Source organism: Podarcis melisellensis (assembly GCF_964234715.1).
Source record: "Podarcis melisellensis genome assembly, chromosome: 4".
NCBI classification, from domain to species: Eukaryota; Metazoa; Chordata; class Lepidosauria; order Squamata; family Lacertidae; genus Podarcis; species Podarcis melisellensis.
Window position 1 is genome coordinate 13,279,359 of NC_138531.1, and position 22,398 is coordinate 13,301,756.

General features: G+C 45.8%; 1 protein-coding gene across 1 annotated transcript; it reads left to right on the forward strand.

The window, feature by feature from the left end:
• The first annotated feature begins 364 nt into the window (after positions 1-364).
• Positions 365-20,928, forward strand: DCT (dopachrome tautomerase). Its single transcript, XM_081908219.1, has 8 exons — positions 365-872; positions 7,036-7,335; positions 8,176-8,276; positions 10,131-10,297; positions 12,171-12,350; positions 12,432-12,567; positions 17,096-17,297; positions 19,537-20,928. Exons 1-8 carry the CDS (start codon positions 575-577, stop codon positions 19,716-19,718), a joined length of 1,566 nt encoding a protein of 521 aa, XP_081764345.1. The 5' UTR covers positions 365-574; the 3' UTR covers positions 19,719-20,928.
• Positions 20,929-22,398: the final 1,470 nt, after the last annotated feature.

Consider the following 22,398-nt stretch of genomic DNA (forward strand, 5'->3'; position numbering starts at 1 on the left):
ATTTATTTAAGGCTTTTATAGTAGGTTACTGTTTTAAATTCTCTCTCTCTGCATAACATTATATTTATTCTAGCTATCTATGCCACAAAGAAACCGGTGTCTCCATGCACAGTGCATGAACTCTGATGCTAGCGGTGTTGCAGAATACAAAAGACAACAAGCGAGAGAGAAGACAAGGAGACCCAGAGCCAAAGTCTTTCACATCTCCCCCACCTCTCAAAAGGCCTCTCTTTGACCTTCATGTCATGTGCTAAGCACGAGGGTTGGTAGAAAGCTAATCCTTCTAATTAGGGTTTGCTGCCCCTACACAGAAACCCCCCCAGCCGTGGCCTCTTGGCAAGCAACAAAGGACCAAACTGTCCTCGTTTCTACCGTATTCAATAAAATTAGGCTCCAGGATTAAGCAAACGCCCCAAAGTCTAACCCGGTTGTGGGTTGGAGACCTCATTTGGTCACATAAAACCTGGCTTGCTTGTTCAGCCCAGAGGCTGAGAATAAGACCGCCTGCCCTGAATCCCGTGCTGACTTTGCAGGTTGAACAAAGCGAGTCGAGAAGTCCTGGAGTCTGATACTGATGGCCTTCCTGCTGCTTTGCTGTGTTCTCTTAGGATGCCTGAGCCCCTTTTGGCTTCCGGAGACCACGGCGCAATTCCCACGAGCGTGCATGACTGCGGAGATGCTGCAGTCCAAGCAATGCTGCCCTCCTTTGGGGCCTAATCCTAACAACGTGTGTGGCTCGCAGCAAGGCAGGGGCATCTGTAAGGAGGTGCAAGTGGACACCAGACCCTGGAGCGGTCCCTACACTCTCCGCAATGTGGACGACCGAGAACGATGGCCGCTGAAATTCTTCAACAAAAGTTGTCAGTGTACAGGTGAGAAAATAATAATAATAATAATTATAATTATACCCTGCCCACTCTGGGCGGCTCCCAACAGAATATTAAAAACATGACAAGACATCAAACATTAAAAGCTTCCCTAAATAGGGTTGTCTTCAGATGTCTTCTAAAAGTCAGATAGTTGTTTATTTCCTTGACATCTGATGGGAGGGCGTTCCACAGGGTGGGCGCCACTACCGAGAAGGCCCTTTGCCTGGTTCCCTGTAACCTCACTTCTCGCAGTGAGGGAACTGCCAGAAGGCCCTCGGAGGTGGACCTCAGTGTATGAGGGCTGCATGATGGGTGTGGAGATGCTCCTTCAGGTATACTGGGAGGGAGGTTCCTTACTCTCTGGAGAAAGCCAGGAAGATTCAGAAATATACAGTGGTACCTCGGGTTACATACGCTTCAGGTTACATACGCTTCAGGTTACATACGCTTCAGGTTACAGACTCCGCTAACCCAGAAATAATGCTTCAGATTAAGTACTTTGCTTCAGGATGAGAACAGAAATTGTGCTCCGGCGGTGCAGTGGCAGCAGGAGGCCCCATTAGCTAAAGTGGTGCTTCAGGTTAAGAACAGTTTCAGGTTAAGAACCGACCTCCGGAATGAATTAAGTACTTAATCTGAGGTACTACTGTACTAGAAAGTCCCCATGATTCTGCCGGGTTCCATTTATTTTGCATGTGCAAAATAGACACAAAGCTACGTTTTATATTTCTTATTTTCATCCCCAGTACTTGTGATACGTATCAACAGTTTCCGATGTTACTTTTCCCTATTAACGTTGCAAAAACAGCTATACAGAAACAGGAAGAAAATGGCTACAGGTGCCCAGCTTTGTAATGTGTTCAGACCCGAATTGGACGTACATCATGATGAAAGGCAGGAGAGGAGAGTTTTGCCACTTTTGCCACTTTTAGGCTTTTCCCCACATTAAAAAGAACCCTTTTGATTCATGGAACTTACTAATTGCCTGACAAGAAAGACACTGAGAGCAAAGTACTGTTATATGGTCCTCATTTTCCTGAATGGTGAAAATTTACAAGGGAAGAGCTACAAATTTAACTTCCTTTGGGGGAGAGACCACTAGAGATTTATGGTGCCTTTGCAATATATGTTGAAATTGTTAGTATATGAGCAGAGTATATTGGAAGCAAACAGAAACTCCTACAACAGAAAGCAAATACCATACAGCGTTTCTGAAAGCTCAGTTCAGCTTTTCTACCTCCAGACAATTTTACAGCTCCCAAACTCTCTCTAATGCTCTCTAAATTCAGACTGACATCTGGATCCAACTTTATTTACTCTGCCTCTCACCTAGAGAGTCGTCATCTTTTCCAAGCACTGGATATCACATTGCAGAAGCTGGGGGAGAGATTTCTATTCCAGCTATCTCCTATCATTTGGGAATGTTTTAGTAGTCAACAGACTGATAAATAGATGCTCACAGTCACCAAACAATAACAAAACAGTATTAAAATGAATACGACATTTTTTCTTCCCTTCCTGCTCTTGGGTTTTTGAAATGTATTAATTCGGAGGAAGATCTGGAGCTAATTACCAGTTTAGTAGCAGCAATTAGACAAACAAGAGATCCTTTTGGAAATCTCCAAGATCTCCCAAAGTGTGTTCTCTGGTATATTTGTTTGTTTTTCTAATGCATTAGTTTAACCTTCTGGTGGCTGCTTTGCTGATAACATTGCTCTGTTATGCTAAAGGCAGCACTGTTCCGTCTTTGCCAAATGTTTCAGCCACCAGAACACAAAGTGCAGTTATGAGACCTCATGTAAGAACAGCGCATGAGGCAGCTTGAAGGAAAGTTTTGAGCTGACAGATAAGGTTTCATTTGAAAGCATTTGTGTGTTCCGCATCAAATGCATTAGGGTAGCCAATTTGCCCAGAGGCGAGAAAAGGAAAAAGAAGGAAAAGAGCCAGTAACAGTTGCTGCGGTTGTACCTATCAAGTCCCTCAGTGTCAATTTGATTGCTAGGTTAAAACACAGAGATAATGCTATGTTAATTTATTCATTATATTTACATCCCATTTTTACTTCAAGGATCTTAAAAGGTAAAGGTAAAGGTACCCCTGCCCGTACGGGCCAGTCTTGACAGACTCTGGGGTTGTGCGCCCATCTCACTTAAGAGGCCAGGGGCCAGCGCTGTCCGGAGACACTTCCGGGTCACGTGGCCAGCGTGACATCGCTGCTCTGGCGAGCCAGAGCCGCACACGGAAACGCCGTTTACCTTCCCGCTGGTAAGCGGTCCCTATTTATCTACTTGCACCCGGGGGTGCTTTCGAACTGCTAGGTTGGCAGGCGCTGGGACCGAGCAGCGGGAGCGCACCCCACCGCAGGGATTCGAACCGCCGACCTTTCGATCGGCAAGTCCTAGGCGCTGAGGCTTTAACCCACAGCGCCACCTGCGTCCCCTTCAAGGATCTTAAGGCAGGGGAAATGATCCTCCCCACTTTTATTTGGACTAGATAGATCTTTGGTCTGAACCGGGAGCTCTCACTCATATTTGTAGGCAGTCTAGAGAGGGTATTTTGTTCGTGAGCTCCCAAAATCTGGAGCTGGCATTGTCTGCAGATAAGCTTCAAACAGGAGCCAGGTGGCAACTAGATACTTCAGACCACAAAGGTTTCGGTTCTGAAAACAGGGCATTTGCACCTCGTCAAACAACATATGTTCTCTCCATCTTCATTTTCTCCATTGCGGGGGTAATCTTGACTGTATCCTTCCCAGATGCAGTTAAAGAGTTAGTGATGACATTCGCTTGCCTGAACCATCTGAAACAATTGCAGCTTGTCATTGCAGTTATCAGAAGAGTTATTTAGAAGTGTGGCTTAAATGTCCCTGCAGAGCTTAGGCACTTTAAAACTATCATCAGGCATGACGCTACTTCTGAATGCAGTTGTTTTCAAGCCAGAGCAGGGAAAATAATTCTTGCTTGTCGGAACTGGTTTGTCCCCATGCACTCATCCGCAAATTTAGATCGGGTCTGCACAACTTGTGCCCCAGCAGCCATGTGGTGGCCTACTAAAGGTAAAGGTAAAGGGACCCCTGACCATTAGGTCCAGTCGTGGCCGACTCTGGGGTTGCGGCGCTCATCTCGCTTTATTGGCCGAGGGAGCCGGCGTACAGCTTCTGGGTCATGTGGCCAGCATGACTAAGCCGCTTCTGGCGAACCAGAGCAGCACATGGAAATGCCGTTTACCTTCCTGCTAGAGCGGTACCTATTTCTCTACTTGCATTTTGACGTGCTTTCAAACTGGTAGGTTGGCAGGAGCAGGGACCGAGCAATGGGAGCTCACTTCATCGTGGGGATTCGAACCGCTGACCTTCTGATCGGCAAATCCTAGGCTCTGTGGTTTAACCCACAGTGCCACCCGCGTCCCCTGGTGGCCCACTAGGACCTTGTTAAATCTTTGCTTGCTTGCTTCTGGTCTGGGACTGTAGAGGCTGGGAGATTACGAAGCAAGGGGCCAGTACATGACTGATGGTCTCTCTTGCGTTAGGTGGGTCAATCAACACAGACTGCCAATCTAGCTGGATTTCCTGAGAGACCAAGGTTGTGCATGCTATATATGCAAACCCTCCAAGTCTCCCTATTTTCCAGGGACAGCCCCGGATTTACAGAAGCTGTCCCGGTTTCTGATTTGATCCAGAATGTACCGCTTTTCCTTAGGACGTCCCTAGTTTCATCAGAGAAATGTTGGAGAATATGGAATAGGATGTCCCTATTTTCATTGGAGAAATGTTGGAGGGTAAAAGGTAAAGGACCTCTGGAAGGTTAACTCCAGTTAAAGAGCACTATGGAGTGCAGCACTCATCTCGCTTTCAGGCCGAGGGTTTTTGTCCGAGTCATGTGGCCAGCATGACTAAACCCTTCTGGCTCCATGGGACACTGTGACGGAAACCAGAGTGCATGGAAACACTGTTTACCTTCCCACCGCAGTGGTACCTATTTATCTACTTGCACTGCTGTGCTTTCGAACTGCTAGGTTGGCAGGAGCGGGGACAGAGCAATGGGAGCTCACCCCATCACATGGATTCGAACTGCCGACCTTCTGATTGGCAAGCCCAAGAGGCTCAGTGGTTGCAGTTAACGACAGTGGCAAACTCTCAAATTTCAGTGGTGCCTTGCCTGATGCTAAAATTGAGCACCCCTACCTCTCTCACTCTTTTTTGCAGCATCATTTTGGCGCCCCCTGCAATGCAACCACAGTGTTTGCACTTCTATAAAACTGCCTCTGTTAATGACCTACCAATGGGGCAGTGGATCAGTAGCCTTACTGAGCTACTGTTATTAGAGCCATACTTTGTTCTGTGGACACTGCTCCTTCTTGTAGCTAGGGCATTATAAATCAGAAATAATTGAATATGAAAGTCTGACCTATCCCAGTTTTCTTCTACTAATACTGCTTGTAAGGGATTATTCTTTGAATGCGTCGACTGATTTAGGGCAGAGGTCATGAACGTAATTGCAAGCAATTACCAGCCATTATGGCTCTTAGACGGCTTCTTCCATACTTCATCTTTTATGAATGTGATAGATTTTCCTCGTATGTTGAGACAAGTCAGCAAATCCTGTCCACACATTTCCCTTTTCTCTGCATCCCATGTGCTCCCTGTACCAAGTGGTGTTCACAGGGCATTAGTCCCAATCAGTATCTCTACTGTCATTTCTTATCAAGTACTGCATTTGGGGGTCTTTCCCCCCCAAACCAGCTTTGATCTGAATTGAGGCAAAGAATGACCCTGGCCATTTCTACACAGTCTGTACTCTGTTTCTGGGGTTTTTATTTCTGCTGAAGCTAAATCCCAGGGGGCAGTGATCTCTCCAGATCTCAGAACCAGGGAAGGGGAATATTACTGCTTAAAAATAAATATATATATTAAATCTGTTCTCATAGCTGGTTCCATGTTACCTACTGCATGGTGAGCTTGTTCATCAGATTTAGGCTGCTTTTTTTCCAAATGTCACACCAACTCTGCAGACTTCAGGGAGGATGGCTGGCAAATCTGACCAAGGTAGCAGTCATGGTCTCATTTGTTCACAATGCCTTTAGCGTACACATGGAGGTGGATTTATGGAAACAGCCCTTCTGAGATGTTGGAGAGCATGGAGTAGTCATTTTGGCTGCATACACAACATACATTTAAAGAATCACAGAGAATCATGGAAAATGGAGTTTACCCCTCTCTGAGTTACAATTCCCAGCCTCTTTAACAGATTATAGTTCTCAGGATTCTTGATGTGCATGTGTGTGCATGTGTGCGCTTTTGTCAGGCTTCAGGGAATTGGCTCCCCCCCCCCAATGGCAGTAGATAAGCAGAACAAAGGAAAATGAGTCTTCTTACCAGTTAGAAACTTTAATAATCACAGCGAGAGAACAAAGAACACCTCTCCTAGAAATGGCGGTGCTCCCAGTTAAGGAATCCACCCCTTTCCGTCCCTATTAATCGACGTCACTCCTACGTCTTGTAATCTGAGCTTGTACCCTCTGTGCTTTCTGTTCTGCCACTTTCTGAGCTCTCCGTGACTTTGGATAAGGGGGTGGGGGGGGTGGATGTTGTCTAGAGACTGTGAATCTGTTAACCCCCTCTCTCCTAGTGTTTCTTCTCCTAGCTGTTCCCCATCCAGTATTTTCCAGCTTCTGCCTTCTGAGCTATGTCCCTCTGCAAACCACTGTTCCAAATCTATACGGTCCTCCTGCTCCTGGGAAGATTCAGGATCTGGAGCAGGAGCAGGCAGAGGGGGAGGCTCCCAGCATTCCTCTTCAGCACGGTCCCTGACAGCTTTGAATGTTTAGCATTTACAGTGGTACCTCAGGTTACATACGCTTCAGGTTACATACGCTTCAGGTTACAGACTCCGCTACCCCAGAAATATTACCTTGGGTTAAGAACTTTGCTTCAGGATGAGAACAGAAATCGTGCAGCAGTGGCGCAGCGGCAGCAGGAGGTCCCATTAGCTAAAGTGGTGCTTCAGGTTAAGAACAGTTTCAGCTGAAGAAGGGACCTCCAGAACGAATTAAGTACTTAACCTGAGGTACCACTGTATTCAACCTTTAACTCCTCCTCATCACAGAGGTTTGGGCAACATCTGCTTCTGTATGCTGACGTATGACTGATGCTGTCTTTTTAATACAGGGAACTTTGCCGGCTACAATTGTGGGGACTGCAAATTTGGTTGGTCAGGGCCCAACTGTGACGAGAAGAAGCCTCTGGTTGTCCGGAAGAATATCCACGCTTTGACGGAGGAAGAGCGAGAGCAATTCTTGGATGCCCTCAACCGTGCAAAGACCACCGGTCACCCCGACTATGTGATCGCTACACAGCATTGGCTGAGTCTGCTTGGTCCCAGTGGGAATGACCCGCAAGTTGCAAATTGCAGCATTTACAATTACTATGTGTGGCTTCATTATTACTCAGTCAGAGACACCCTTTTAGGTTGGTGATTTCCATTAGCAAGGGATAAGATAGGAAAAGGTGAAACACACACTAAAGGGAATGTCAACAGAGTGTTGTTGTTGTTGTTTTTAAAAAAGCCACTTTGGAAAAACACATATGAAATGGAACATTTTCAACACAGTGGATGTGATTTGTCTGAGAACTTCCCCTCTTTTGGGGAAGGGGATTCCCCCCCATTCTCCCTACTTAGAAGCTTCGGAATGCTCCTTGAAGCTTCTTAGGATTCCTGTAATTTTTGGAATAGTCTAGTTAGTAGAAAAGCAGTATGGTTTGTACAGTACTGAGGTTTGAATTTGTATTACATTTATTTTACACTGTTTGGGTTTTTTTGTGGGGGGTGCACGCACATGTTTCTTTAAAAACACACAAGAAAGCCATTCAAAAACCCCCCAATAAATCAGAAACAGATGTGGAAATGTTCTAGTATTACATTCCTTTGTCTGAAACATAAAGTTTAGAGCCACATACGATCACTGTTCTGATAGCCAAAAATGGAAATAGTTTTCCATTCTGACTTTCCACGCAAAGCATACAGGGTTTTCACCATAGGATAAGAAGAAAGAATGCTGCTGGCAGATAAAATTTCATGTGAGCCTACCTGGCCTAATCTGAATCCTGGGCATATGGCATTCAGCTAAATGGGTAGATATCTAGAATTTTAGAAACAAGAATGTGCCATAATTTATAAGCCAGGACAGCAAAAGGCACAGCTTTCCCTCGTCTGTCAAGGCATTGTAGCAATGTTTTTAAAAATGGATTTCTAGCCAATGTGATAGAGAAAACGTCCCCTTTCTAAGTTTAATTCCATTTTAACCACAGGACCAGGCCGCCCCTTCACAGCAATAGACTTCTCCCACCAAGGACCTGCCTTTGTAACTTGGCACAGGTATCACTTGCTGTTGCTGGAAAGAGATCTGCAGGTTAGTGAAAACACCGACTGGTGTATGTTTGAAAGATGTAAATAGAGACGCTTCTAAGCCCTCCCTCCCTCTCACCCGCCCCCCACCATTCCTGAGAGGGAGGAATTCTCAGCATAATGAGCCTCCTTAAGGTTTAGCATTCTACCACAAAATGGGAAATGTGTAAAGATGGTCCTGAGGAAAGAGAATGATGTGACAAAGGATTTGGAGCTTCCCTATCTGCTGCATTGGTAAAGGTAAAGGACCCCTGGATGGTTAGGTAGGTCCAGTCAAAAGTGACTATGGGGATGCAGCGCTCATCTCGCTTTCAGATGGAGGGAACCAGCATTTGTCCACAGACAGATTTCCGGGTCATCTGGCTAGGATGACTAAACCGCTTGGGCCCAAAAGGACACTGTGACGGAAACCAGAGCGCATAGAAACACTGTTTAGTTTCCCGCTGCAGTGGCACCTATTTGTCTACTTGCACTGGTATGCTTTCGAACTGCTAGGTTGGCAGGAGCTGGGACAGAGGTCACCCAGTCGTGGGGATTCAAACTGTCGACCTTCTGATCAGCAAACCCAAGAGGCGCTCAGTGGTTTAGACCACAGCTGCATTGGCTGGTAGAGGGATCAGCTGAGGTGGGGTTAAACTACACCGACAATAATCCAAGGCCATCCCACTCTAATTAGGCATGTAAGAATGATTGTTTTGCATGCCCAGGCGGTGACCCCCCGGCCCCTGAGAGACCGCTGCATGCTTTGCTGTCAGCTCCGCCCCCTAGTAAACAGCATGAGTAGACCCCTCGGCTGGCCCTGCCTCCACCAATGCCACTGATTGGATTATTTGAACCAAGGTTTGGCAGGAACACCCAACGGCTGTGGCACCAGGGAGGCGGGCCAGCATGGCAAGCTGGTAAGTCCCACAAGGCTCGGGGGTGCTGCACGTGGTCCCGCAAAGGGTGCCCACCGTCTGAGGCCTGAGCGTTCCTTTTCTTCTCCCCTGTATTTTCGCATGCAACACTGTTTCCATTCCACTGCTGTTCATCTTCTGCTAAAACTATGTTTGTCTCGCTGTCTGTTGTTTGCTATCATTACATTGTTCCTCTCTTTTCATTTTGATACAAAGGCAATCCATTGGATAGCTCAGTTGGTTAGAGCATGGTGCTGATAACACCAAGGTTGCAGGTTCAATCCCTATATGGGACAGCTGTATATTCCTGTGAAATATACTCAGAGTCAAGAGTGGATTTCATGCTCTTTATTCAGCTCATAGTGGTGAGGAGGAATGAAAGTTCCCCCAGAGTGTCTGCTTTATATACATTATTTACACAATGGGCCCCACGTGATTGGCTAATTCACCTGTAGGCCAATCAGGTTGCGGATTCACTTTCACCTGGAGCTGGATTGGGTGGCTCCTGTGGACCAATCAGACTTCTGCATTCTGGACCCTATTGTTCTAGGACCAATCAGACTGCTGCATTCTGAATCCTATTGTTCTAGGACCAATCAGACTGCTGCCTTTTGGATCCTATTCAACTCAGTACATAACATCCTGCATTGCAAAGGCTTGGACTTGATGAGCCTCAGCGTCCCTTTTTGTATGCAACACAAGGCACATGTGTGTGTAGAAACTTTGTGCTCTGATTTCAGGCAAATATAGCACACCTACCTGAAGAGATATCCATGTTTTTGTAGTGATTGGGATGTCCTGGATTTGAAAAAGGAAAGAGATGTTTTGGGCAAGTGTTGCAAAGAGGTTATCTGGGGTTTGTTGAGTTGCGGAAATAATTTTAACAAATGTTTTATGCACAGACCTAATCCAAAGTGGTTTCATTTCCACCCCCCCCCCCATTTCCCCACTCTCATATTTAGCGGATGATTGGGAACGATTCCTTTGCATTGCCTTATTGGAATTTTGCTACAGGCAGAAATGAATGTGATGTGTGTACTGATCAGCTTTTGGGAGCACCGAGTCCAGACGACCCAAACCTAATAAGTCGGAATTCAAGGTTTTCACAGTGGCAGATAGTATGCAACAGGTAACAACACATTTTTGTTTAGAACTGAAGTATTGGGGATACCTATGCATCCAGGTTTTTGACTCCTTCTTTGATTATTTTCTTTGAGCTGTCAATAAATTCAAGAATTACCTGCCCTTTCATTGATGAATAACTCATTCATTGCATTTAAAGAAATGCTGCATCAAAACCTCAATAAAGGTGACATTTTAAAATCTCTGGAGGAAGTGTAAGATAATTTTCAGTTTCATAAGTAATAGCTGCCACCAAGACTTGGTTCAGATGTAATGCTAAACTATGGTTTGGTGTTACATACAGAGCCTCAGGCTCATGTTTTCCATCTTTCTTCTGCAGCACAGCTGCAGTAAACTCTGGTTTGCTTTTATGCCCGAAGCCACAACTGTGGTTAATCGTCACTACGGTTTAGCAAAACGAACCAGGACCACAAGCCACAGTTTGAAGTTGACTTGTTTTCCTAAAGTGTAGATAAGACTACCCACAGTTTGTTTGGGTTTAGACATAACAACAAACCTTAGTTAGTCAAAAATGGAAGCAAAAGCTCTCAGCAAACTTGGAGAGGAAGGGGGGGGGGAGCGGCTTATGCACAGGTGCCTGAATACAGCCAACTATTTGAAGAAAAGTCTATTTTTAATTTGTTGAGCATGATTTATTTCACTTTCCTTGCACATGGCTCCAAGAGGGATTCCTCAATTGGGACCTCTAACTCCCCCAGCCCTGAATCTGCCTGAGCATTATCTCAACTGTGTGTGTGTAGGGGGGGGGGATATGTTTGTATTTCCAACACAAAGGTCCAACACTTGTAACTCCTATGCAAGGCCATCTTAAGCATTAGGCCTAGGACCCACATACCTACGGGACCACCTCTCCCCCATGGAGGACCTTAATATTTTGGAGGTCCCAAGTTGCAAGGTGTTTGGATTGGTCACAACTAGGGCCAGGGCCTTTTCAGTACTGGCCCCAACTTGGTGGAATGCTCTGTCACAAGAGACTAGGGCCCTGCGGGACTTGACATCTTTCTGCAGGGCCTGCAAGAGAGAGCTGTTCCACCTGGCCTTTGGTTTGGACTCAGTCTGACCCTTATGTTTCCCTCCCCTTATGGTTTTGAGCTATGGGCTACTTTTAAAATGAGGCTGCATTTTAAATTGCATTTTAACCTGTATTTTAAATTGGTCTCCCCCCCCCCTTATGTTTTTACTGTAATTTTACTGGTGTTAGCCGCCCTGAGCCCGGCTCTGGCTGAGAAGGGTGGAGTATAAATAATTTTTTTTTAATTATTATTATTATTATTATCATATCTGGTGCTGTGCTGCAAAGCTCCCTCTGGTGCCCCTCCCATTTCCCAGAGTTTTTAAGGGAGGACGGCACTGCCGGCAGGGCTGGAGGAGGCGGTCAGTGGCTGGAGGGCGGCTCCTCCGGTGGGGAAGAGGCGGAGGCTGGATGCGACACCTCCCGGCTCAGCTGGACGCTTCGTGCCGTGGTGGCCATGGCAGACGGAGGCTCCGGGCGCGGCACTGCTTCGGTGTGGCATGGGGGAGGTGGGCGAGGGTGGCGAGCTGATTCCGGGAGGCGCTGCGTCCAGCTTCCGCCTCTTCCCTGGCACTCTCCAGAACTTGGCGCCCCGTCCCCCCGCGCCACTAGCCTCTATGGGTAAGATGCCCCTGCTCCTATGCTCCCTGGTGCGCAAACACTTCATGTATGGGTGACCAACATTTCCCCCAACTGGAAGATTAACTAAGCACCGGCTAATTAATCTTCCTGTTAAAACCAGTTAAAGCTTTCGGCCTGTCTTCCTCCCTGCATAAAATCAATAACAAGAAAGCTCAGCCCAAAATCAAGTCTGACTGCTTCATGTCTCTCTATTTGTAAACCCAAGTTTGGATGACTATAACCGCTTGGTTACACTTTGTAACGGGACCAATGAAGGACTTCTGCAGAGGAACCCATTCAGCAAAGCAGGGGACCGGCTACCAACCATGGAAGATGTCCAGAATTGCCTCTCTCTGCAAGACTTTGACAAGCCGCCTTTTTTTCGGAATTCTAGTTTTAGCTTCAGGTTAGTTCTTTGGTTTGCATTGTTTGCTTTGCTGAACAACGGAGCTTGTGGGATGGTAATGCTCTGCGTTGCTTGACACAGGAATACTTTGGAAGGCTTCGATGAACCCAACGGAACCCTGGGCCCATCAGCCGTGAGCCTCCATAACTTGGTCCACTCGGTCTTGAATGGAACGAGTGCTTTCCCTCATTCTGCAGTGAACGATCCTGTCTTTGTGGTATGTCCTTATCTCATTTTAGGTCCCCTGAAGTCCTTGTAACCAAATATGCCTATTGGGACATGGGTGCCACTGTGGTCTAAACCACTGAGCCTCTTGGGCTTGCCGATCGGAAGGTTGCCAGTTCGAATCCCCACAATGGGATGAGCTACTGTTTATCTGTCCCAGTTCCTGCCAACCTAGCAGTTCAAAAGCACACCAGTGCAAGTAGATAAATAGGTAAGGTAAGGTAAACGGCATTTCCGTGCGCTCTGGTTTCCGTCATGGTGCTCCGTTGTGCCAGAAGCGGTTTAGTCATGCTGGCCACATGACCCAGAAATCCGTCTGTGGACAAACTCAGGTTCCGTTGGCCTGAAGCGAGATGAGTGCCGCAACCCCATAGTTGCCTTTGACTGGACCTAACTGTTCAGGGGTCCTTTACCTTTACCTATTGGGGAACATTTCCCAGGAGGACCACTTCTACGAATGAGAACAGAAATCATGTCTTCTCTTGATTGTTATCTGTACCTGTTGATGCTAGCCACCCAATATTGACGTTTTCAATTTTCGCTAGGGCCAGACATGTGCCATTTTTGGAGCTGCAATCTTCAGCAAGACACGTGCCCAGCCATGATCGCGCACGTTTTTAGGTGCTGTGCTCTCACATGATAGCATGGCCCCCCAAAACAGGATGTCCTGGACCTGTGATGGGTGGGTTACACAGATCCCCTGGAGTGAACCACCAGTTAAGAACCACTGGGTTAAAGTGTTGCTACTTCAGATTTAACCAACATATGTCAAAAGTACTCAGGTTGGCGAATTGGTGATCTGACGTCGTGTAAACAGACTTTAGTCCTCTTTCGGAATCCTGCCTGCATTTCAAAATAATGGAATGAACTGTGGAGGTAAAAACAACTCTCTGATCAGATCATTTAGACACAGAAGGGAGGAGGCTGTGGAACGCCCTCCCATCAGATGTCAACAACTATCTGACTTTTAGAAGACATCTGAAGGCAGCCCTGTTTAGGGAAGTTCTTCATGTTTGATGTTTTATCGTGTTTTTAATATTTTGTTGGGGAATATTCCTCAGCCCAGAGTGGCTGGGGAAGCCCAGCCAGATGGGTGGGGTATAAATAAAATTATTATTATTAGTATTAAGACAAATCAAAACTTGATTCATTACTAGTTTTGTTTTGATAAAGTGTTTACAACCCTTTTGTGAGTGTCCTATTCCTGCACCTTATAGAACCCCTATGTGGGCAGTCGGGGGAAAAAGCAGGGAAGAAGGAATATTTCGTATGCATGAAAGTGCCTCTGTTAATTCATAAGATCTTCCATCGGTGTTCTGGGGGCATAATGGAGTATGTGAGCCCCATCTGGTGGCTATATTAAAGCTTGAACCCTGCAGCTTTAGTAATGCAAATAGAAGAACTACATACATGGAAAAAAAACTTGTAGGAAATGTAAGAACTCTGATTGACTGCAGTACAATTCTGTAACGATGCCTAAGGAAAGAAGCCACAGCTGCGTTCCTTCATGGCAGGTTTTTAAAGAATGGTTGATACCCAAAGAAGGAGGTGGATTTTCATTCTCTGTGGCCCAGAGAAGGACCTGAAGGCACAAGATGCTGGTCTCAGTAGAGGTGATGCCTTTATAGATCTCACAGAACCCCATGTGAAGTGTCCTGAACTCCACAGGGATCTAAATGTAATAAATAAAACTGATAAAAACGGAGAGAAAATGAAAACCCGCATCCCAGGACCAGCCCATTAGAGAATCTAGACGTAGTAATATTGATATATTATTAAATCCAACCTTGCAGTTCTTAAATATTGTTGTTGGCTTCCATATTGAGTGCACCCCCAAATCACTGTGCTAGCTGCACCGAAGTAACCTTCCACTGTGTGCAAGCTTGGGCAGTGTGTATGGAGGTCCTGGGATGACTAGACAAGATCTCCCTGATTCTTTCTTCTTCTTTCTTTCTTAGGCAATCACTCATATTGCAGAGTAAAATTGTCTCCCATAAACATGGTTTTAACAATGAGTCCATAGGTGACTGTGGAGGCCAATTCTGGATCCACACGTCCTTCCACAGTGGGGACATTGAAAATCCAGTCAGGGAAAAAGGGAGGCAGACTATGTTGAGGGCAGCTTTTCTAGCTCCTCCCCCTTTTTGGGGTGAGAAGAGTGCATCCTAAAAAGGGCTGCTCAGTCATGGATACAGCTGCTGATCTGCTGAACTGCCTCGTTCCTTGAGTCAGAACGACTAAATCTGTATCCACCGTCCATGTGCCAGTTCATGACTAGGGGCTTCCAGATTTCACGATCCTTCCCCCGTTACCATGGGACTTTTGGGGTTTGGTTTTGGGATGGGTTTTTGGAAGATGCCTGTGCATGAATTTGTTTTATGTGTGTAGATCAGTGCACGCTGACCACCGCACAGTCTTTGCAGTAAGGCTCTGTTCCAATGGCATGTTAGTCACAATGACCAGTAGATACTTATCTGCTGCAGCCTTCATCCACCTTCACAGCCGATGTAACACTGCTTGTTATCACCTCCCTGATGTGCATAGGCGCCGACTCCATGGGGCCTGAGGGGGCCCGAGCCCCCTCAAAAATTCGTTTGGGGGGGCTCCACCCCCCCAATAATTTAAGAAAATTATTAGTTATATTATGCTTTGTAAAATCACAAAATTATGTTGGTATTTTTTATTTTCCTTGTTTGACGATAGTTACCTTTTAAAATACATTCAGTAATGAGTTAAAACAAAGCCACTCCCGATCTAGAGAGGGGGTGGGGTTGCGGGCTCTCGACCCATCAACAATCTCGCGGGGCTGGCGTCAGCCCCGCGAGAAGCGGGGATTCCCCCTAGCTCATTAATATTCACCGCCCACGGCAGCAGCCAATCGGCTGCCGCAAAGGGCGGGCCCTCACAGGTTCACTTAAGGTTGGGGCTCGCCCCTTTCGTTCCCCCAGCAGCAGCGGTTTGGAGGTCTTGGGCCCCCCCAATATTTTTTATAAGTCGGTATGGGCCCCCGCCCCCCCAATATTTTTTATAAGTCGGCGCCCCTGCTGATGTGATCCAAAGGAAAACAGAGCAATATGTTTGACACTAGCTTGGCTGCAGGAGTTGCTGGAAAGACGTGTATAAGGTGCCATCCAACCATCTTAGGGATTCCACTCCAGATTTGTGTAGAGTTTATTCCTTAACCTTTTCTTTTCCCAAAGGTAAAGGTAAAGGGACCCCTGATCATTAGGTCCAGTTGTGGCCAACTGTGGGGTTGTGGCGCACATCTCGCTTTATAGGCTGAGGGAGCTGGTCATGTGGCCAGCATGACTAAGCCGCTTCTGGCGAACCAGAGCAGCGCACGGAAACACCACTTACCTTCCTGCCAGAGTGGTACCTATTTATCTACTTGCACTTTGACGTGCTTTCGAACTTCTAGGTTGGCAGGAGCAGGGACCGAACAACGGGAGCTCACCCTGTCGTGGGGATTTGAACCGCCGACCTTCTGATCAGCAAGTCCTAGGCTCTGTGGTTTAATCCACAGCGCCACCCGTGTCCCTTTCCCCAAAGGTATCCTGTGAGATAAGAAGATGAGCTACTTTTCGGGGTTGAAGAGCCCCATCTTCCCCTTACTTCCTTCTACAACACATGCAGAAACCGTATTTTTGACCATTGGACCCACTCTTAGTCTCATCTGCTCAATCCACTGCAGCCTCACTTTGCATGCAGCAGAAGTCCTTAACTCACCGAGGGTTTGAGGCTCATTTGCTCCCCTTACCTACAGATCGTGGCTTCATTTATCTGAAATTTGGATTATTTTAAATATTGAGTCTTGGTGTCACTTCAAAGCATGCCAGGAAGTAACAGCCAGCACTGCTGATTGCATTATGATAGGACTAGGAAATGTGTGGGCCTTCAAGTGTTGATAGACTCCGACTCCCATCAAGAGCAGATGACCTCCCACCCATCTGGACTAGGGAACCACCCACTAACAGTGCGTCAGTCTTATCTGCCTTGAGCTTCAGTTTGTTGGCTCTCATCCAGTCTATTACTGAGGCATGACACCGGTCCAGCACATCCGTTGCCTCACCTCACAGATGTAAAAGAGAAACAGAGTTGTGTATCATCGGCGTATTGCTGTCAATGTACAGTGGTACCTTGGTTTAAGGAACTTAATCCGTTCTGGAAGTCCGTTCTCAAACTGAAACTGTTCTTAAACTGAGATGTGTTCCCTAATGAGGCCTCCTGTCGCTGGTGCCCTTCCACCATTCGGCTTCCGTTCTTAGACCAAGGTAAAGTTCGCAAGCCGGGACATTATTTCCAGTTTTGCAGAGTTTGTAAACCGAATAGTTTGCAAACAGGCCTGTTCTTAAACCGAGGTACCACTGTGCTCCAAAACTCCAGATGACCCCACTGGACCCCACATATAGATGATAAACAGCACAGGGAATAAAATGAACATGGGCAAATTATTTGTTTTCATCATATTGGCCTGGGCATATCCCTGTGAGCTTAAAATCATGTGTGAATTGGCTTCCCAGATCCTCCATTCCTTTACGGATGCTATTTTTGATGAATGGATGAAACGATTTCGCCCGTCTAGCAGTGCGTGGCCCGAAGAACTGGCTCCTATTGGCCACAACCGGAAGTTCAACATGGTGCCTTTCTTCCCTCCGGTGGCCAACGATGAACTGTTTCTACCTGCAGAACAGCTTGGCTACAGCTATGCCATTGACTTGCCTGGTAACTAGATAGTTTTGTGAGTTATATAGTTTAGCTTGCAAGAGCTCAGCACTGCGGCATGTACCAGTTGTCGCAGTGTGGTACCACTCTGGGCTAAGGGCACAGTGTGGTAGCCTTTGCCAAACTGGTGCCCCTGGTTGTTTTGGCTTAAAATCCCCACCGGTTTAATAGCATGGCTATTAAAAACAATGGAAGCATTGTCAATTATGGCAGTTGTCCAGGGATTTAGTGTAATGGTTAGAGTGTGGCTTTGTTCTTTGTTCTTTTTACAAAATTTATTTATTTGGTGTTTCAAATTAAAAAATTAGAGTTATATTAGGCATAAATCATAAAAGCAAGATTCCAAGGAATCTCCTGGACTTCCATCCTCCCCTATTTTGGTCCTATTATTAATCCTTTCCTCCCTCATCTTTAATTCAAATCCTTTACCTCTTCCACTATGTTCGGAATTTAACCTTAAACTACAAGTGATATTCCAATCCTACTAACGATTTTAACTGCTTACAATGGTCTTTAAGGTAGCTTATAAGTTTCCCCCATTCCTTATTGAAATTTTGGTCTTCCTGATTTCAGACTCTTCCGGTCATTTTAGCCATTTCAGCATAATCCATTAACTCCATCTGCCATTCTTCTCTGGTAGGAAATTTATCTTCTTTCCATCTCTGGGCCAGTAACATCAGTGCAGCCGTGGTCATATACATAAATAGTATTTTCTGCTCCTTTGGGATTTCCACACCTAGAATTCCTAAAAGGAAGACTTCAGGCTTTTAAACAAAGGTTATTTTAAACATCCCCCCAACTCATTATATATCATTTCCCAAAATCCTTTTACTACCTTACAATTCCACCACATATGATAAAAGGTGCCTTCTTTTCCCTTACATTTCCAGCATACATTTGAGCATGTTTTATACATTTTTGCTAATTTACTAGGAGTTAAATACCAGCGGTACATCATTTTCATATAATATAACATGCCGTGAACTTCAAGTCCCCCAAATCACATAGCTATTTATCTGTTTGACATCTGTTGGGGGAGGGTGTTCCACAAGGCAGTTACCCAAAAGGCCCTCTGCCTGATTCCCCGTAACCTCACATCTCACAATGAGGGGGCTACTAGAAGACCCTCGGACCAACAGCTTCAGACACTCAGTGTCACTCTCAGCACCACCCAACCCTTGGCAGCAGACATGCCAACTTTGAGGGCTGACGTATCTCCGGCCCTTTCAGTCTCCGGCCTCGTATCTACGGGACTGCCTCTCCTGGTATGCCCCACAGAGGACCTTAAGGTCCACAAATAACAACACTTTGGAGGTCCCAAGCTGCAAGGTGGTTAGATTGGTCTCAACTAGGGCCAGGGCCTTTTCAGTACTGGCCCTGTCTTGGTGGAATGCTCTGTCACAAGAGACTAGGGCCCTGCGGGACTTGACATCTTTCTGCAGGGCCTGCAAGACGGAGCTGTTCCACCTGGCCTTTGGTTTGGACTCAGTCTGACCCTTATGTTTCCCTCCCCTTATGGTTTTGATTTATGGGCTACTATTAAAATAAGGCTGCATTTTAAATTGTATTTTAACCCGTATTTTAATAAACTGTTGTTGTTTTTTTAGTTTCTCCCCCCCATTATGTTTTATCGTAATTTTATTGGTGTTAGCTGCCCTGAGCCCAGCTCTGGCTGGAGAGGGTGGGTTATAAATTATTATTATTATTATTATTATTATTATTATTATTATTATTATTATTAATATTATTATTATTAAAGGGGTTGGGACCCCTCAGTATTGAGGAGGCCCAGCGCATGTCCCACAGGCGTGACATATAACATGCCGTGAACTTTAAATCCCAATTCCATAACTTCTCCCAAGCTGTGAGCTGTATGTTATACCCAAAGTCTCCCGCCCAGTGTATCATTACGGATTTGACCTGTTTGTCTTTTGTCGACCATAATTGGTGTTATGTACTGAAGTTCTCACCCTGGGCCAGCAGGGGGATACTTTAGATAGTTTTCACTCAGGTCCACATATGCAAACAAGGGATTGAAAGTGACGTTCAGTGATTGGATAGTTACAGAAAATGGTTACTGTTGCGTTGTAGTGGAGCTCTATATAAGCAGGCTGGCTGAACCATTCAGTTCAGTTCTGTTCTGGCCTGTGAATAAACAAGAGCTGTTTGAAGAATCGCTGTGTTGTCTGATATGTTCACCCACAACTTAACAATTGGCTTTGCTCTTCTGCCTTCACAGAATCGGCTGAAGAAGCCCGTGCTTGGGCTCTCATGGTTGGATCTACGATTGGAGGAGCTCTGATTGCTTTACTTGTTCTGGTCCTTTTGCTTGTCCTCTTCCAGCACCGGAGACACCGAAAAGGCTTTGAGCCGCTAATGAACGCAAGGTTTAATGTGAAGAAATACAGCGATGAAGCTTAAGGGGGTGGGGTGGGGTACTAAGTGTTTTGCAATCGACTGCCCTTGAGAAGTGAGTTGGTCAACACATACCATTTGTTGCTTTAGCATCTTGACAGAGAACAACGCCTGGACAACTTATACTTTCACAACCAGCTCAACTAAGCCTCCATTCCTTTCTGATTTGATTCGAACACCCTTCGAAAGGACAGGTGCAGATCTTGATTCCTGTTCCACGGACTGCAACTCATCGGCTCTTGCAGGATTTAAAGTGGGGTGCTCACATGTGCAGGAAGAAATCCTCCCCAGGTCGCCGAATCTCTGTGAAATTGATTTGTCTGCTCTTAGCCCAGAGTTACCATGAGAGATTTCTCTTAAGTGTTATAGGTGGCTAGGTGCACAAATATAGAGGAGAAGAACTGATGTGTTGCAGACATTCAAAATACAGTGGTACCTTGTTTCTCAAACGCCTTGGTACTCAAACAACTTGGAACCCAAACACTGCAAACCCAGAAGTAAGTGTTCTGGTTTGCAAACTCTTTTCGGAAGCCAAACATGCTCCATTTTGAGTGCCACACTTCCGTTTTGAGTGTTACACTGAGGCTTGTCTGTTTTTGCTATTGATTTTGCATTTTTGTTTTTGTGACTGTGTGGAACCCAGTTCAGCTACTGATTGATTGATTGTCTGCAAACAATTGCAGTACGTTGACTGCAAACAATGCAGTACATTGTTTATTGCTTTCATTTTATGGATCAATAGTCTCGTTAGATAGTAAAATTCATGTCAAATTGCTGTTTTAGGGGTTGTTTTTAAAAATCTGGAATAGATTAATCCATTTTGCCTTACTTTACATGGGAAAGCATGCCTTGGTTTTGGAACACTTTGGTTTTGGAACAGACTTCCGGAATGGATCAAGTTTGAGAACCAAGGTACCACTGTATGCCTTGTTATAGACAGGCAATGCTGATATCCACATATCCATCATATGGGTAACACCACTTTGATCTCCTAACTACTTAACTGTGAATGCTGTTCTAACATTTATTTAGCACAGCGTGCTAAGTGCTGTACAGAGCATGCCCTCGGTGCTTAAAGTACACTTGCCAGGGGAGAACTGTTGTCGCTTGCTACCTTCCTATATTTTTAGTCAGCTCTGAGTGCTTATTACACTGTGCTTCACATGTTTCACTGAAGTGTTCTGTATACATTAAATTCCTCATCTCTTTGTGTGCAGTAACATACTTTGATTCCTACTTGTATGTCTGCTTACTGGTGAAAAGGTGTTCACCAGTATCTGATAGTGCCAATTGCCTGTTGGAGAGCATGAGAGAAAAGTGGATTCAGTGGGCCTCTATCCTGCTTCCAAAAGTGATTATTATTTGTTTTTATCTCAGTTTTCCTCTAAGGACCTCAAGAATAATGCATGGCATTCCCTCTCCACCCATTTGATCTGCCCAACAACCCTTGGAGGTAGGTGAGGCCGAGAACCGATGACTGGCCCAAGGTTCCCCAGTGAGCTAAATGGCTGAATAGAGATTTGAACCTAAGTCTCCCTTGTGCTAGTCAGATACTCTAAATACTGCACCACAAATAGTGGGTGCCCTTTTTGGAAACAAATGTATAGGCCTGATTCAGGGCAGCTCCAGGGAATGCCGGACCCAGAAGAACCTAGTTTCAAAGTGCAGCTAGTGATTGCTGGATTTCACTTAATTTGTTTTGTTTAACTGCATACATGAATTCATTTTTTTTTAAATGTGCTGAGATTTCTGTATTACATCCTTGGCTAATGCACATTACAGTAGCACTTTGGATCCCAATGAAATGTGGCTGTTCGTCCTACAAATCATGGAGATGCAAGTCTTACTTTCCCTCCGGTGCTTTGCTTCATTAAATAAAACGTAACCTTCAAATAATGCAAGAAGGAGAAAACTTTGTTTTAGAAGGGATGGAAACCTGTTCTGCATGAAAGTGTGGGTTGCCCTCTTGTGGCTTGCTTGAGAACTACAGGGAAACCCTCTTCTGCTTGATCAGAATCAAGACCGAGGACCAAAGCTTTGGGAAAAAAGCATGGTTAGACTGACCACTTTTGTGTTGAAGAAAAAGCAGCTGTGGCATCCTGACCTGAAACATGGTCTCAAGCCAGATCAAGGGCTCCATGTTGGAGGGCCTCTTCCAACAGAGGTGCCCTCTAAGCTCTCTCCCAGCTCCTGCCATTCTAGCAGTTCGAAAGCACACCAGTGCAAGTAGATAAATAGGTACAGCTGCAGCGGGAAGGGAAAAGGCGTTTCCATGCACTCTGGTTTCCATCATGGTGTTCCGTTGTGCCAGAAGCGGTTTAGTCAGGCTGGCCACATGACCCAGAAAGCTGTCTGTGGGCAAATGCCGGCTCCCTCGGCCTGAAAGCGAGATGAGCGCCGCAACCCCATAGTCACCTTTGATGGGACTTAACTGTCCAGCGGTCCTTTACCTTTTTTACTCTAAGCTACAAAGGGGTGGTATTGAAAACAACCCCGCCACAAAAGCCAGTCGCACGATAAACCTCTGCGTCATGGCATCACCCCAGAGCCTCCCTTGCATTTAGGCTGTCAGGTCACCATGCACATGGAAAAGGGAACCATTTTGCTTCCATGTACAGAACAGCCAATATTCATCCACAGTATTCCCTGGCTGAAGCAGAGTGCCATTATGTCAGTAAGGACCTCA